This window comes from Grampus griseus (assembly GCF_964374135.1).
Source record: "Grampus griseus genome assembly, chromosome: 5".
Classification (NCBI taxonomy): Eukaryota; Metazoa; Chordata; class Mammalia; order Artiodactyla; family Delphinidae; genus Grampus; species Grampus griseus.
Window position 1 is genome coordinate 30325827 of NC_138998.1, and position 15682 is coordinate 30341508.

Sequence of the window (15682 nt, forward strand, 5' to 3'; positions counted from 1 at the left end):
ACAAAAAGTTTGCCAGTCCCTGGCCTAGTAAGGTAACCCCTTGGTCTTGTTTGTAACTAGTTTAGTTTTGTGCCCCATTTTTATCATGAAAAACTGATCACTAAATTCTTAACAGGCTTTATTTTCATAATCGAAGATCTTTGGCGTGATCTAGGTCCTTATTTCACACCTTTATCCTGTTTTATTTCTGCCCATTCTAAAAATGTGTATTTGTCAGATAATGTTGAACTAGTTTTATGTGTTTACTGCTGGTTTTTCCATGGCTTCAGTTTCTGGCTATGATTATCTTAATGGTATTTCATAGTTGTGGATAAAAGGACAGCTAAATTTAGTCTTCCTCTAGACACATAAAATTGTGATACAAAATGAAAAGAAATCACCCATTTAAAATCTGCATGTTCTGTGTGTTTTGGAATTAAATCCTTATCTTTCCTCACTGACTATAATCATATGGAGTACTTAGCTCTTAAGGGGCAATCTACAATTAAGATCTTTTTTTTTCTTCCCAAGATGTTAGGGTATTTTGAGCCTTTGTACCTTTGAGAAAACTTCTAATATAGCTTATATGGTAAATTCACCATCTTAATTGTACCAGCCTTATTTGGGAGTCTTCATTGTTGAGATTTTTCTGGTCGGGGTGTATTTTTAAAACATCATCTTAACTCACTAAGAGATATTTCTCTTATTTTTGTCAGTAGATCACTGAAAAACTGAAACTATTTTAGCCCTTTCACATTAGAGCGTACTGGGTTTCAGTCGTCTAATTCTTGGTTTCACTAGATCTATGGGGAAGCAAAAAAAATTTTAGCCAGGCTAGTGAAGCAACTTGCAAAAGGCATACAAAAGAATATAGCCAAGATGTTAATAATTTAAATTTCAGTGTGATCTTCTCACCTGACCCATTTGAATTCCTTTCCGTAGCTACTTTAGGAAAAAGTGCTCTTAACGCCGAGCTGCTTTCTGAAAATAAGAGAAAATATTGGTTTCATCTAGGAAAACACATTTGAAAGGAACATTTAAGCAACATTCTAGTTGCTTAAAATTGCAGTCTAGATAATTAGCACACCTTGTTCTTGGGTTGTTCTTTTTCAGTGTCTTTTGGGTTGACTGGCATTTTTGTTTATATATAAATATATTTGACTGGAGTTTCAAATTTCTTACCTCCATAATGCTGCAGGTTTCTTCAATATGTTAATTTTCCCGCATTATAAAAAGAGTCATTATAGCAAAATGGTTAAGAGCACAGACTCTGGAAGCAGACTGCTCTGGTTAATTTACTACTCCACTTACTAACTGTGTCTTTGGGCCTGCATTTAACATTTCTGTGCCCGTTTCTTCATATGTAGAATGGGAGTGATAATAGCAATACCCATCACAGTTGAGAGGATTAGTTGAGTTAATATGTCAAAAGCTTAGATTAGTGCCTGGTACACGGTTAAGTGCCAAGTAAACGTTAACTTTATGTAGTGTAAGATGCCAGCATAATGAAGTTTGTAGGAAAATTGTGTTCTGAAATCCAAAAAACCTAAATTCCATTCCCAGCTGTTCAAAGGAATCTACTATATAAGATTAGCTAACTCTGTTAAATATACAGTATCTGTGCCTATTTACCTAAACCTATTGATTGGTACTTATATTTCTCTCAATGAATTCTAACTGATTACAATTAAGTTAACTTTCTTGAGCATTCAATATTTAGGTTGCATCCAAATCTATGCTAAACTTATTGCTAAAGAAGGCCTTTAGCTTCTCTCAGTATTTCCTTGGTTACTTCCCATTTCCACTTTCTTCTTAAAATGCTACAATCAGTAGGTTGCTTACTTAGTTGTGATGTTAAATTTACAACTCCTCAGATGAATTGGCAAGTAATCATTTTACATAAGACACATTTGCTTTATGATTGACCTTTAAAGGAATCTTTTGCCTCCAACTCCAAAGATAGCTGATTCCCTAGACTGCGTCAAACTGCACACTAACCATGAAATTTAAGGGAATAAAGGAGCATTAATACCTCCTAGCATCATTTTTTAATTATATTTATTGTGTGATAAAATGAACACATTACATATTTCTCCCTAGGATTGTGGTATCATCTGTATTATGTGTACTTGGATTTCATTCAGCAAATATTTACTAAACATCTGCCCATGTGCCAAGCACTAGTCTAGGTACTAGCAGGAACTGAACATTCATCCTTTGCATACTAGGTTTACCAGTTAGCACCTGTGTGTTCTCGTTTGAGTGCCTAAATTAATTCAGCAGAATCACAGAATGCAATAGAACCTCAGAGAATACATAGTTCAACCCTTTTGTTTATAGATTTTTAAAATCTGTAATTCTGGGATATAAGATAATTTCTCTAAGGTCACATAGCTAGTTAGTAGCATGGCCTGCATTTTGTTTTTCTTTCAGTTATTTATTCAACAAATATTCTCAAATCTTTTATGTTGAAAAGGTCAAAAAGGATGCCAAAAGACCTCTAGCAGCTGTCCTATTTTTCTCACTCTTTATTGTTTTTGGTTTTTGTTATTGTTGGTTTTAATAGATCTTTATTGGAGTATAATTGCTTCACAGTACTGTGTTAGTTTCTGTTGTACACCAAAGGGAATCAGCCATATGCATACATATATCCCCATATCTCCTCCCTTTTGCGTCTCCCTCCTACCCTCCCTATCCCACCCCTCTAGGTCATCGCAAAGCACCGAGCTGATCTCCCTGTGCTATGCTGCTGCTTCCCACTAGCTAATTATTTTACATTCGGTAGCGTATATATGTCGATGCTACTCTCACTTCGCCCCAGCTTCCCCCTCCCACCCTGTGTCCTCAAGTCCATTCTCTATGTCTACATCTTTATTCCTGCCCTGCAACTAGGTTCATCGGTACCATTTAAAAAATTTTTTTTTAGATTCCATATATATGTGTTCACATACAGTATTTGTTTTTCTCTTTCTGACTTACTTCACTCTGTATGACAGACTCTAGGTCCATCCACCTCACTACAAATAGCTCAGTTTCGTTTCTTTTTATGGCTAAGTAATATTCCATTGTATATATGTGCCACATCTTCTTTATCCATTCATCTGTCAGTGGACATATAGGTTGGTTCCATGTCCTGGCTATTGTAAAGAGTGCTGCAATGAACATTGGGGTGCATGTATCTTTTTGAATTATGGTTTTCTCAGGGTATATGCCCAGTAGTGGGGTTGCTGGGTCATATGGTAGTTCTGTTTTTAATTTTTACAGTCAAACTTTTTTGAAAGAGTTGCCTTCTTTCTTATCTCCTTTCTATCCATTGTGGTTTGACTTTAGCCCTTTTAATTACTTTGAGAGTGTTCGACCCAAGGTTACTCACAACCTTGAGTTGCTTTATCCTTGCAATGCTTTCTAATCCTCATCTTGTCTTTTGGTAACATTTGTCATCGTTAAACTATTCCATTCTTTTTTCTTTTTGGCTGTGTTGGGTCTTCATTGCTACACGCAGGCTTTCTCTAGTTGCGGCGAGTGGGGGCTACTCTTCGTTGCAGTGCGCAGGCTTCTCATTGCGGTGGCTTCTCTTGCTGCAGAGCATGGGCTCTAGGCACGCAGGCTTCAGTAGTGGTGGCTCACAGGCTTAGTTGCTCCGCGGCATGTGGGATCTTCCCAGACCAGGGCTTGAACCCGTGTCCCCTGATTTGGCAGGTGGATTCTTAACCACTGCACCACCAGGGAAGTCCTTCCATTCATTTTTACCTTACCTCTGGGATGCCACGTTCTGGTTTTGTTCTTACTTCTCAGACCATTTCTTAGATTTCTTCATATGCTCTTCTTTCTCATCCATCTGTTAAATATCGGTGTTCCCCAGGATACTTTTGTCAGCCCTCTTTATTTACATATTCTCCTTTAACAGTCTCATCTACTTCCATTGCTTCTGCTGCCAGCTAAATACAGAGGACTCCCAAGTCTCTACTCTTGCTCAGATTCTTTACCATGGACTTTGAATTCATCCAGCTGCCTACTAGACATCTCTAGTAGCATATCTTTCAGAGATCGCAGATCATCATCTCTAAAGCCCAACTTGTTACCTTAGCATTTGTTCCTGTGTTAACTATCTTGGTGCCTTATACCGTAAGCCATTAATAGGCAACTACCTAGAAATTTAGGCGTAACATCAACATCCCCTGTTCTGATTAGTTCCTAAATTCTATCAATCCTGCTGCTTTAATTTCTCTTCAATCTATTTACATCTTTTCTGCCAACATTTCATTTTCAGGCCCTCATTTTAGATTATTCCCACGGCCTTTGTTAATATGTGATGAAATGTAGAATAATGATTAGAAGCATGGGCTTTAGAGTCAGATAACCCTAGGTATGGATCCTTACGCTATCGCTTAGAATCTATATGTGCTCCGAACTTCAGTTTCCTCATCTGTAAAATAGGCGTATTAACCACTTACTTCATAGAGTGATTGTGAGACTTAAATTTATTCCCCTTAGAACACAGTATTTGGCACATAAAAAGCCCTCAACAGAAGATTGTATTTACTGTTAACTAGCTTCCCTATTTTATATCATTCTCCCTTCTGCTTAGAATATGATTCTTTAACATAAATTATTAGCAACTTCATGATAAAAATCCTATTCATTAGTTCCTTTATTGCCGACGGGATAATAGCCAAATAATTTAGCATGGCATTTTAAGTACTTTCCATTTAAATGGAAAATGGGTCCTCTTTTTCTCTTCAGTTTTCTCTCACCACTCTCCTCCCTGTTTGTGCCTCAACTGCAATAAATTAGCAGTCTCTCAAAAGCACCTCTGGGCTTTTGAACATTCTGTGCCCTCTGGAACACCTTTCCATATAGGTAGATAATTTTTAGTTGTTCAGAACTCAGCTTACATGTAGTCTTGTTTGGGAACCCTTCTGTGACTACTTTTGACTCTGGGTTAGGCTTTCCAACATAGCACTCCTTACATTCTGTTGCAGTTGCGTGTTCTCTTGTCTATTTCCCCTACTGCTTTGTGAGTCTTTGAAATTAAAGGTCAAGGAATGTTGAGGTTTGGTTGTTGGATGTTCATCTGCAGGAACATTAAAGGTCCTGGAGGCAGTGTCTTTTCTATTACTCTGCACAAGATGATCTTATTTCCTTCTTCTGAATATTGCACTCATTTTAGCAAAAGGAAATATGTATAATTTTTAAAGTATCATTATTTGGGATGTGAAGATCCCAAAAAGGAATAAGTACGCTCATCTGTACAAAATAGAGTAGTTTAAAGAATTTTAGTTTCACAGAGTACTTTTTAAAAGTGATTCCTACATCAGCCTATGCTCATTTAATTACTCTTCATTACTATTTTAAATATTGATATCATACTGAGTCATCTGCATGCGTCTTGCTTATTAGTCAGTGAAAAGAACGTGAACTCTGATATCAGACAGTCCTGGTTTCAAACACTTGCTAGTAATAACTACTTCTTCTAATCAATATAAATATGAAATTATGTAACAGCCCTCATACCAGTGCCTGGCAAATTATAGGTACTTGATAAATTTAAATTTCCTTTTATACTTTTCAGATGTTTCATTTTGAATATTATATGGCCATCTGATTAAATCCTATTCACCCATCCAATCTTAGATTAAAGGCCATCTTTCTATGAAGCTGCCTCCAACTCAGCTCTTTCTGCTACAGTTAGAGTTAACACCAAAAAATTAAACACTTAATTACTCTCTAATTGGTCTAACTCCCTGCTAAGATGTTAACTCTTTGAGAACATGGACACTATCTTAAAGTTATCTTTTCCCCTTGACATTTTGCAGAGTCCTGAGAATATGGGAGTACATGTTTATTGCTTAATTGATTTTTTTCAGTATGCTGCTGCACTCTCTCACTTTACTACCAGCTAGTATTTGCTATAGGAATGACTAAAAATTTTAATATCAGCCTGAGTAAACCATATTGATAAAGGCAAATATGTTGGAGGAAATCATACTGAGCATTTCAAAGCTAAATAGAACTGAGTATTCAGGATTATCAGTTTCGCTGACCCTTCCATTAAGATAACTAGGAAATAACTATATGATTTGGTTCCCAACAATATATTTGGTTTTATGAATTTCCTTAACAATAAACTAGTTTGGCTATTTTCCATTTATTATTTCTTCTGGATCAGTTTTCTAGGATATTGTAATTCATGCTTGTAAATTTGAATATGTCTTACAGGAGGATTTGTTGGTATTGAGGAAAACAGTGAAATCCTTTTTGGCTGTTTGCCAACAGTGCCTATCTAATGTTAATACTCCAGTGAAGGAACAGGTAAGAAATTGTCAGTTAAGAGCTCTCAATAAAAATAACTCAAATGAGTTACTGAAGAACAGTAAGATGTAAATTTTTTTAAGAAGATGTAATTTTTTATGACAGTTCTTAGCATGCAGGTTTATCCCTAACATTTGTGGCACCTGGGACAAGAATATAGATGTCTGAATATTTAAGTTATAAAGTAAGCTAACCTGTTACACATCTTTGTACCTTAACAAGTATACTGTCATAATGGCCTGGAAGGCAGGTTCAGATTTAGAATTTTTGATTCCTTACCAGAACTTGGAGGGTTGGGGAGCTGGCATAGGGTCCACCTTCTCTTCTCACCTTCAGCTCTTACCCACACTAGGTAGAACTCCTCACACATGCATATGAACAATTCAGCCCACATATCCAAACTATCAACATCACTTCTTCAGACAGCTGCTCCTTGATTACCCTGGGGCCTAGGAGTACACACTGGGGATGCAGTGTGTCTAGGAAAGATGCCTGTGCACCCCCTGGTAGCAGAATCAGGTCTGTGAGGGCAAGGAATTCCTGAATCCCTGTACCTGGGCAGTGATGTAAAGTAGAGGTGCAAGTGGGCATATACCATTGGTCCAACAAACTCCTCACCCCTTGGGAAAGGTCGTAGACCAAAGAGGGTCAAAGTGGAACCCAAGGCAATACCATTTTCACAAAGTGATTTTGTAATCTATTTAATTATACTGTTCTATTAGGAAATACTTTTATATAAAACAGATATACCTTTTCCATGTCGGTTTTTTTAATGATGTTGGCCTAGAAGACGAGTCTATATCTAAAAAGAGTACAGCAGTACTTACCCTTCGCTATCTCTTCCTACAAATAGGTTATCCAGGTCTCTTCTTTATTGAGTTATCAGCATCTAACGTAAATGGGAACAGAAATGGTCTTTCCTAAACCTTATTCTCTAAACCTTCTGAACTCAACCAGTGCTGTCTAAAAAGTACCTAGCTCAGGACATTTAAGCCAAAAATTCAGTGTTTCTGCATCCTCACTGTTTGGTGACATGCAAAAGTATGGCCTTAGTTAAAAATGTATATTTTCCTGGATTTCTTTCATGTTCTCCTGTTTTCAAGTGACTCAAATAATGTATTTCATGGTTGTGTACTTAGAGCATGAACTGCCATGAGTCTTGCTGGAGGTAAACAACCAAGTATACAGCCATCTCCAGATACATTCCAAAATTATGTTTTCCCATAGAAGTCAATTTTTAGAAGGGGGTGAGTGGATTGTTTTGAGGCATCAGAGCCCTCAGTTATTCCATAACAAAATCTTTCAGTTTCAATAAACTGGTGATACAAGTTTATTTTGTACCATCCATTAAATAGGATAAATTTGGCAACATAGCTATAATACTTTCTCTATGGGGAAATATACTGAAAGTTTCTTTATGTGATTACATTTGTTGGGAAGCTTTCAGACACTGTTTTTTATGTGAATGACCTTGAATTCAATTTAACCTACTGTTAAAAATTTCATTTTACAATAGATTTTTTAAAGAAGAATCCAAAATAGAAGCTTACAGACTTAAAGTACTACATTGTAATTTGTTGAATTATACAGTTTGTCTTAAGATTTATGCTTATTATTTGATTATGCAGTATAAGATTGATTTGTAACATCTGTCATTAATTTATTATATCAATTTTGTATTTCCAGAGTTGAGTTTAACTCATTTTTTATAATTTCAAGTCAAAAATCTCTTAATCAACTGTTTTGAGTTAATACAGCCAAGTAAAAGAAGCAGGTTATATTTAGGGGGGTGGAGAGTCTTAAGTATGACTAGTTCGTAATGAGACAAAATAATTTTATTCAGTTTGGAAATTAAAATTAAGTAGCTGCAATTTGAATACTCAGAATTTCTATTATGGTACTGTTATTGAGCTGTATTTAATTTAGTATAGTTTCATTAACATTGATTTGTAGTTATAGCTACATTTGTACAATATTTTACTGATGAATTTCCTTTGCATTCCAGGCTTTCATGTTACTCTGTGATCTATTGATGATTTTCAGCCACCAATTAATGACAGGTGGCAGGGAGGGCCTTCAGCCTTTGGTGTTTAATCCAGATACTGGACTTCAGTCTGAACTCCTCAGTTTTGTGATGGATCATGTTTTCATTGACCAAGATGAGGAGAACCAGAGCATGGGTATTTGTAGCTATCATTTTGTCAATATTGATCTTGTTTTACCAACCCCAAAAGATATGAGAAAAAATTTCAAATTCAATCCTAAAAAATACTACAGTTTTTTTCTTAAAAAAAAAAAGTTAATACATTCATGTAGTTAAGAAACCAACAAGGATAAAAATATACACAGTGAGGTGTCCCTGCTTTAACTTTAACATAGTACCTTAAAGATCTTTCCCCATCACTACATACAGAGCTTCCTTATTCTAATAGCTACATAGTATTTTATTATTTAAATAGAGTATAATTTATATTATTCATCTCATATTGATATTTGGCTAGTTTCCAATCTTCTGCTATTATAATCTATGCTATAATAAATAATTGTGTACATTTGTCATTTCCCACATATGTAAAATGTATATTTAGGATAGATGTTTTTTTTCTAATTGAACTGCTTCCAGGTTCACAATTTTTCTAAAGGAAAGCATCTGAGTTCCTTTCTCCTTCTGAGTAGTGATCATATATTACTTAAATTAACAAAATGTGACTCTAAGATACTAAGTGCTAAAAGAATGTTATCAAACCTCACCAGTCAAAATTGTGCTGAGCCTGCAGAATGAAAACTTAGTAAAATTAGACTGAATATAAATAATTATAAATAAATATTATATAGGTTATTTGTGAAATAGATAATCTCTAAGATCTGTGGCATATCAGATCCACAGATCTACTTGGTGCTATTAGAATATTCTTTATTTAATAGAACATTTTAGAAAATACTGGGCTGTGAACAAAGGATCTTTATTTTGAGCTCATATTAATCTCAGGAGATAAAATTTACCTTCTACTTATCTTAAGCAAAAAGATTTCCAACTTCTCAAAGCATTGATGCTTCACAGCAGGACCAGTTAATAGAAAGGGAAGAGAGAAGTTGAGAGTAAGTTTTTTTATGAATATATACACGCAAAGAAGGGAAGGAAGAACACTGTCCCTAAATAAGGGCACGCCAAAACATGAGAGAGTCAGTACAGAGCCTGAAACAAATGTGTTAACTTTTATTGTCTATGGCCTTGTGGAGAAATTTTTCTTGGGATTAGAAATAGATAAGCCAATAGGGCCTGAGAATCTAAAACTTGAGGAATAAAGACTACTTGTTTGAAAGCATTTGGTAAGGTTTTGTTTAAAAAAATGCATATTACATTAACATAGTTTGCAAAATATACTTTCTCAGCTTACAGTGTAACCATGTTTAGGACAAGAACTGAAAACTAACTCCTCCATATAACTTCCATTACTCCCCATATATTTTTCTAAAAGAAAACTTTTTCCCTGTGTCTTAAAAATTTCTAGAAATTTCTTCTCTGTAGAAATACATTAGCACATAAGGAATATTCAGATAAGAGAAGACAGCATTTTAAAGGTAAACAGAACAACAGTATTATTATGACAAAAGTATCAGAAAAAAAATCTATATGGTTTGTTTACCTTACTCAATCTTTGCTATGACAGTCTCCTAGAAGACAGAAACCTTAGTGCCTACTAAGTGTTTAATAAATGTTTAACTAAATATAGCACCCTAAAATAATCAGTATAACTAACAGTTTTTAGCCCATCTAAAACTGAATTGTACCTATTTGTAAAGTTATAGGCTGGTTTTTTATTATGCAGATTGTCTACATTGTTTTACCTTGGATAAAGGGCCAAAGTTCATAAGTAATTTATTTTCTGTGGTTAGAGGGTGATGAAGAAGACGAAGCTAATAAAATTGAGGCCTTACATAAGAGAAGGAATCTACTTGCTGCCTTCAGCAAACTTATCATCTACGATATTGTTGACATGCATGCAGCTGCAGACATCTTTAAACACTACATGAAGGTATAGTTTTACAGTCTTTTTTTAAATGGGATGTTTATTTATTAAGATAGTAGTTTCATATTCTTATTTTTCTCCCTCCACTTTAGTAGCAGAGAAGTTTGCAATTAAAAATGAAAGAATGATGAATAAGCTAAAATTGACAGCTCCTACCTAAATATTATTGATGATTTTCTGACATATTTAAAATTCCTCTATTTTATATATGAGCTTTTTATCACTCTATACTATTATATCAGTTCCATAAAGTAGGAGTTGCTTACATTTATATGAAAGAATGCCTTTTTATTTGCATGAGGCCATGGACTCTTACGGAAGAAAGCTAACTCTCTTCCCTATGAAATCTCTTCAGATATATTTATAAGTATGCCTACTACTGTGTTGCCAGGCACTCAAGTTACAAAGATTTTTAAATTCCTGCTCCAAAGTGGTCTAAAGCTGGAAATAGTCAAGTAATTAGACAATTGCATTTATACAGTATAACAGAGGTACGTATAGGGGTTCCTGGAAATATATAAAACAGATACCCCACTCTTAAGAAATATGAGGGTTAATGAAAACTGCTTAGAAGTGCCTTCTGAACTAAGTCTGAGACGATAAGCATAAATTAGCCAGTCAAGCAAAAAAGTAGTAGGAGGACTTTTAGGCAGATCGGACTTCGTGTACAAAGCAATGAATTGTTTGGGGGAAATGCAAGTAATTTGATATAGTAACATAGATTGCTTATGAGAATGGAGCCAGAGGTAAGATTTAAAGAAACTGACAGGGTAGACCTTATATGCTGTGTGAGAACTTGGGATTTTTTTCCTGAGGGAGGTAAAGAGATGTTGAAAGGTTTTATACCATTCTTTATATGACAGGATTTTGATAGGTAGTTGCCTTCCTGGCTGCTCTCCTTTCCAGAAGCTACATTTTGTTTCTGAACCACAAAAAAAGCAGTGCTCAAAAATCTTTGATATAGCCTAAGAGGCACACTTCTCAGTTTATGTATTTTGGCCTTGTTCTTGTGTCAGACACAGTATTTTATTTTGCCCATGTTCAGAATATTGTGTATTCCATTGATTCACATGTTTATGTCCAATTCTAGTTATGACATAGTAACTAAGTCATCATATTTTGCTAAACAACTGCAGTGTGATGAGCACTGTGTTAGTAGCCAGGGATTTAAATAAGACATGATTTCAGCACTAAGGAGGTTACAGATTAACAGAGAAACTGAAATGTAAACATAATATAACATGCTAATAATGAATAGCTGCCTGTGTTCTATGCCATTTATATTTGAGACACTGTTCTAAAGCTTTTATATTATCTTTGTTGATTACAGTAACTCTGTGAGTTAGGAAATAATATCATCATTTACAGATAAGGGAATTAAGGCTCAGAGAGGTTAACTTTCGAAGATCCACACAACCTTTTTTTATTATTTATTTATTTACTTACTTACTTGCTTACAGACTGCGTCGGGTCTTAGTTGCAGCATGCAGCATCTTTCGTTGCAGCGCGTGGGTTCTTCATTGCAGTGTGCAGGCTTCTCTCTAGTTGTGGCATGCGGGCTCCAGAGTGCACTGGCTCAGTGGTTGCGGTGCAAGGGCTCCAGAGTGCATGGGCTCTGCAGTTGCGGCACACAGGCTCTCTAGTTGTGGCGCTCGGGCTCAGTAGTTGCAGTGCGCGGGCTTAGTTGTCCCGCGGCATGTGGGATCTTAGTTCCCTGACCAGGGATCGAATTGGTGTCCCTTGCATTGCAAGACCAATTTTAACCACTGGACCACCAGGGAAGTCCCCACACAACTATTAAAGTAGCAAAAACTGGCACTCGATTTTAGGTTTGCCTAGCTTCAAAGCTTAGCTCTTTCCACTAAACCATAAAGCCTCATCATGATTACTGTAGAGATAGATGTATAAATTACAAAGCAAGCACAAATAGAGACTTAAGTGAGCAACCAGACAAGGCTTCCAAAAGTAATGTCGAAACGGGGTTTGGTTAGATGAATATGAGCTTAATATGGTTTTCCTTGTCATCCCTTAGCAATACTGTCTTGGTTTCAAGAAATAAGCTTTATCATCCATAGCAATTTTTACACTCCTCTGTTCTTTCTAGGCTTTAATCTTTTTGTGAATATTTTAATTGTTGTTTGCTATTCTTTATTATACATCCTTGTCTATTTGGCTTTCTGCCTCATTTCTCTATGTGATCATTAAAAATCTGAATTTATTGTTGATCTACCTGTCGAACCACTTTAGTGTTCTCATATATCTTTCTCTTTTTATCTGCATTGAGATAATTTTTAATTGCACTGAAAGGATGATTCTTTCGAGACATTTACCCTTTTTTTTTGCACTTCACATCATGGAAGTATACCCGTCTTCTTAAAGATTATAAAAATCCAGTTGTCAAGCTAATATACTCACTTCTTTACATAGGTTGTAGGTTTTATGCTCTAGCTTGGAAGTAACATCCAGATTTAATGGTCTCAAAGTTTTTCCTAATTATTTACTCACAAGGAAAACTCTTTAAATCCTGTATCCAAAAGTTGAATTATAAAGAAATTAGTTGAATTTTTCTTAATCACTGTTGAAGAAATCAGTGTTTTTATTTTTTATAATGGTAAAATATAGACATGTTATGGGGGATAATGAGTGCACAAAAGTATTCAGTGAAAACTTAAATCTGTTACTGTAATCTGCCCTTCCCCTTATTTAGGCCTACTCCCCAGAAGTAAGCAAGCAATTTTAACTGTTTTGATTTTAGCTCTTTAAGATGTTTCTGTCAGAGTTCTGTTTCTTGATTTGTCACCTTTTAAATCTATTGAATCCATGTTGTAAAGAATGAGGAATTTTGCTCACCTATATCACTTCTTCTCCTCTTGGAATTACCAATTTTTTAGTTTAATTATTATTAGTTATTTCATAATTTTAACTATCAAATGTGTATTCCTTTAACTTTAGACAATATATTTTAACTCTCATTAGGTTTTTAAGATGAAAAATTAAACACCTCTGTACTCACCTTTCCATTTCTTTCATCAGCCTATTTATCTCATTAAATAGCAACAGTTTTAAAACTATATTTTTTTCTTTTTCTCACAGTATTACAATGACTATGGTGATATTATTAAGGAAACACTGAGTAAAACCAGGCAGATTGATAAAATTCAGTGTGCCAAGACCCTCATTCTCAGTTTACAGCAGGTAAGAAATTTGAAGGGAAAGAGATGAAGAGTAAAATTAATATTATTGAGCACTTCCATGTGCTTATTATTATGTGCTAGGTATCTTACCTCATTTAAATTAGGTCATTGCATTAATACATTACTATGGATACTTTCTGGTACAAAGATGTGTTATGTGTATTTTCTTTAGGAAGACAGTCCTATAGTTCACATTTCAAATAGATGAAATCCTAAGGTGATCTATTCTTAGACCAGATGAAATGCCAAATTGGATATTTTAAAAGTAATCATTTTTAAAGAAAAAATTTAAAAATACATTTTTAAAGTATTTAATAAGGGAAGGGGCAACAATAGTATCCAAAGAAGAAAATACGTCACATGTATTGCCTAAATAAGATTTCTAGTAAATGCCTAGGATTAACGTAGAGATGGGAGAGTTGGGGATGGCTGTAGGTATGTATGTATATATTTAGCCTATGATAAAGGTCAGTGGGGAAAGGATCGGGCCTATTCAATAGGTGATAGCCCTACATAACATGCACCCAAAATAACTACTAGGTGGATTACATATAAATGTTAAAAATTAAAAGTTTATAAGAAAATAAAAGGATATTTTTATGTCCTGGAGTAGGGAAGTCCTCAAGGAAAGAAGCCACAATGTAAAAAATTGATTATATATATATACTTACACAGATTTATACATCAGCCAGCACTCTGAACAAAATTTAAAAAACAGTGACAGATTGTGGGAAAATATTTTTAATGATACATAGCAAATCCTACAAATCAGTAACAAAGGTAAATAAATCCCGTAGAAAAGTGAGCAAATGAAAAGCCACTTTTCAGAAGAGGAAAATTTAAAAAGCAGTAAACACATGAAAAGAGGCATAACTTAATTAATAATTAATATAATACAGATTGAAACAAGGAGACATTTATCACTGCCAAATAGACTGGCATGAATTAAAATGATAGATAATACCAGTGATTGCTAAAGATGTGGCAAGAAAAGATCCCTTGTGAAAGCAATTGCTCTTACCTTCTTGGAATATAATTTTGCAGTATATTTCAAAATTTAAGGTATACATTCCTTTTAAACCAGTACTTTTGCTACTTAGGTATCTACATAGATACATGCAGGTGTGCACAAAAACGTATATGTGAAAAATGTTGTACTGCAACAGTCTGTGTAATATTGCAAAATTGGAAATAGTCTAAATGTCCATCAACAGAGGAATGGTTAAAATAAACTGATACTCTGAAGTAGCTAAACGATTTTTAAGACAAAATATTAAGTGACAAATAGCAAGTTTCAGGATAAAATATATCGTACAGTACCATTTATGTAAAAGTTAAAACTTTATGTAATATATTAATGTGTCTAAATTAGTCACTTTATATATTAATGTGTCTAAATTAGTCACATTTCAGACTTTAACCTTGATTATCTTTGGAGAGAAGAATGATATATAATGGGAAAGAGAAAAGAGAACTTTTACTTCGATATTCGTACAGTGAAATATATTCTTTGTAATTTATTTTAAATGTAAATTTTAAAGTTTAAGGCTATTGTGTACAATTATCTGTGAAAACATTTTAAAGTTTAAGAATTTATTAACAATTATCTATGTATAAATTTGAAAATCTCTGGAAGAACTGCTGTTTCTAGTCATGGCAGAGTAAGTAGTTTAAGCTGGTCTATTGCTAAAGAAACCTAAAATGGTAGACAACATAATTAATAGAAGATAAGAGCTATTTCAGTGAAATGGTGCGATTAAAGTGTATTGAGAGATTGGGAGATGAGGAAGAAAACAAATGTAAACAATACTCAGGATCTTTGTGTAAAGAGAATGAGAAAAACGTGTTGGTAACTGGCAGAGGAGATGGAATTAAGAAGTTAGGATTGTTTGCTTGATTTTTAAGGTGCATGCATCTAACAGAGAGGGAATAGTTAATGGATTCAGGAGAAAGCAGTAGCTCAGGACCAAACCACTGAGTAGGTAAAGGACAGGGAGATTCAGTACATAAGCAGGGAGTGGCTTTAGATGAAAGCTTGGGTTATCCGTCTTTCATAATAGAAGGGAAGGCAGATAATCTAAGTGTCTGACTTTGATGACAGAATGATGATTGCTTTTATATTCTTTAGTACTCCAGAGTTTTGTTTCTGTTATTTTGATACAATAT

At 34.6% G+C, this 15682-nt stretch overlaps 1 protein-coding gene across 2 annotated transcripts in view; it reads left to right on the forward strand.

Annotated features, from left to right (window-relative positions):
• The window catches only part of STAG1 (STAG1 cohesin complex component), a gene marked incomplete at its 3' end in the record, with an annotated part of 421944 nt that overhangs the window by 389754 nt on the left and 16508 nt on the right, over positions 1-15682 (forward strand). For both annotated transcript variants that reach the window (XM_082655685.1, XM_082655684.1), the window contains exons 23-26: positions 6199-6291; positions 8297-8471; positions 10189-10328; positions 13416-13517. In XM_082655685.1, the coding sequence (XP_082511811.1) occupies positions 6199-6291; positions 8297-8471; positions 10189-10328; positions 13416-13517 (510 nt within the window). The remainder of the gene's footprint in view (positions 1-6198; positions 6292-8296; positions 8472-10188; positions 10329-13415; positions 13518-15682) is intronic.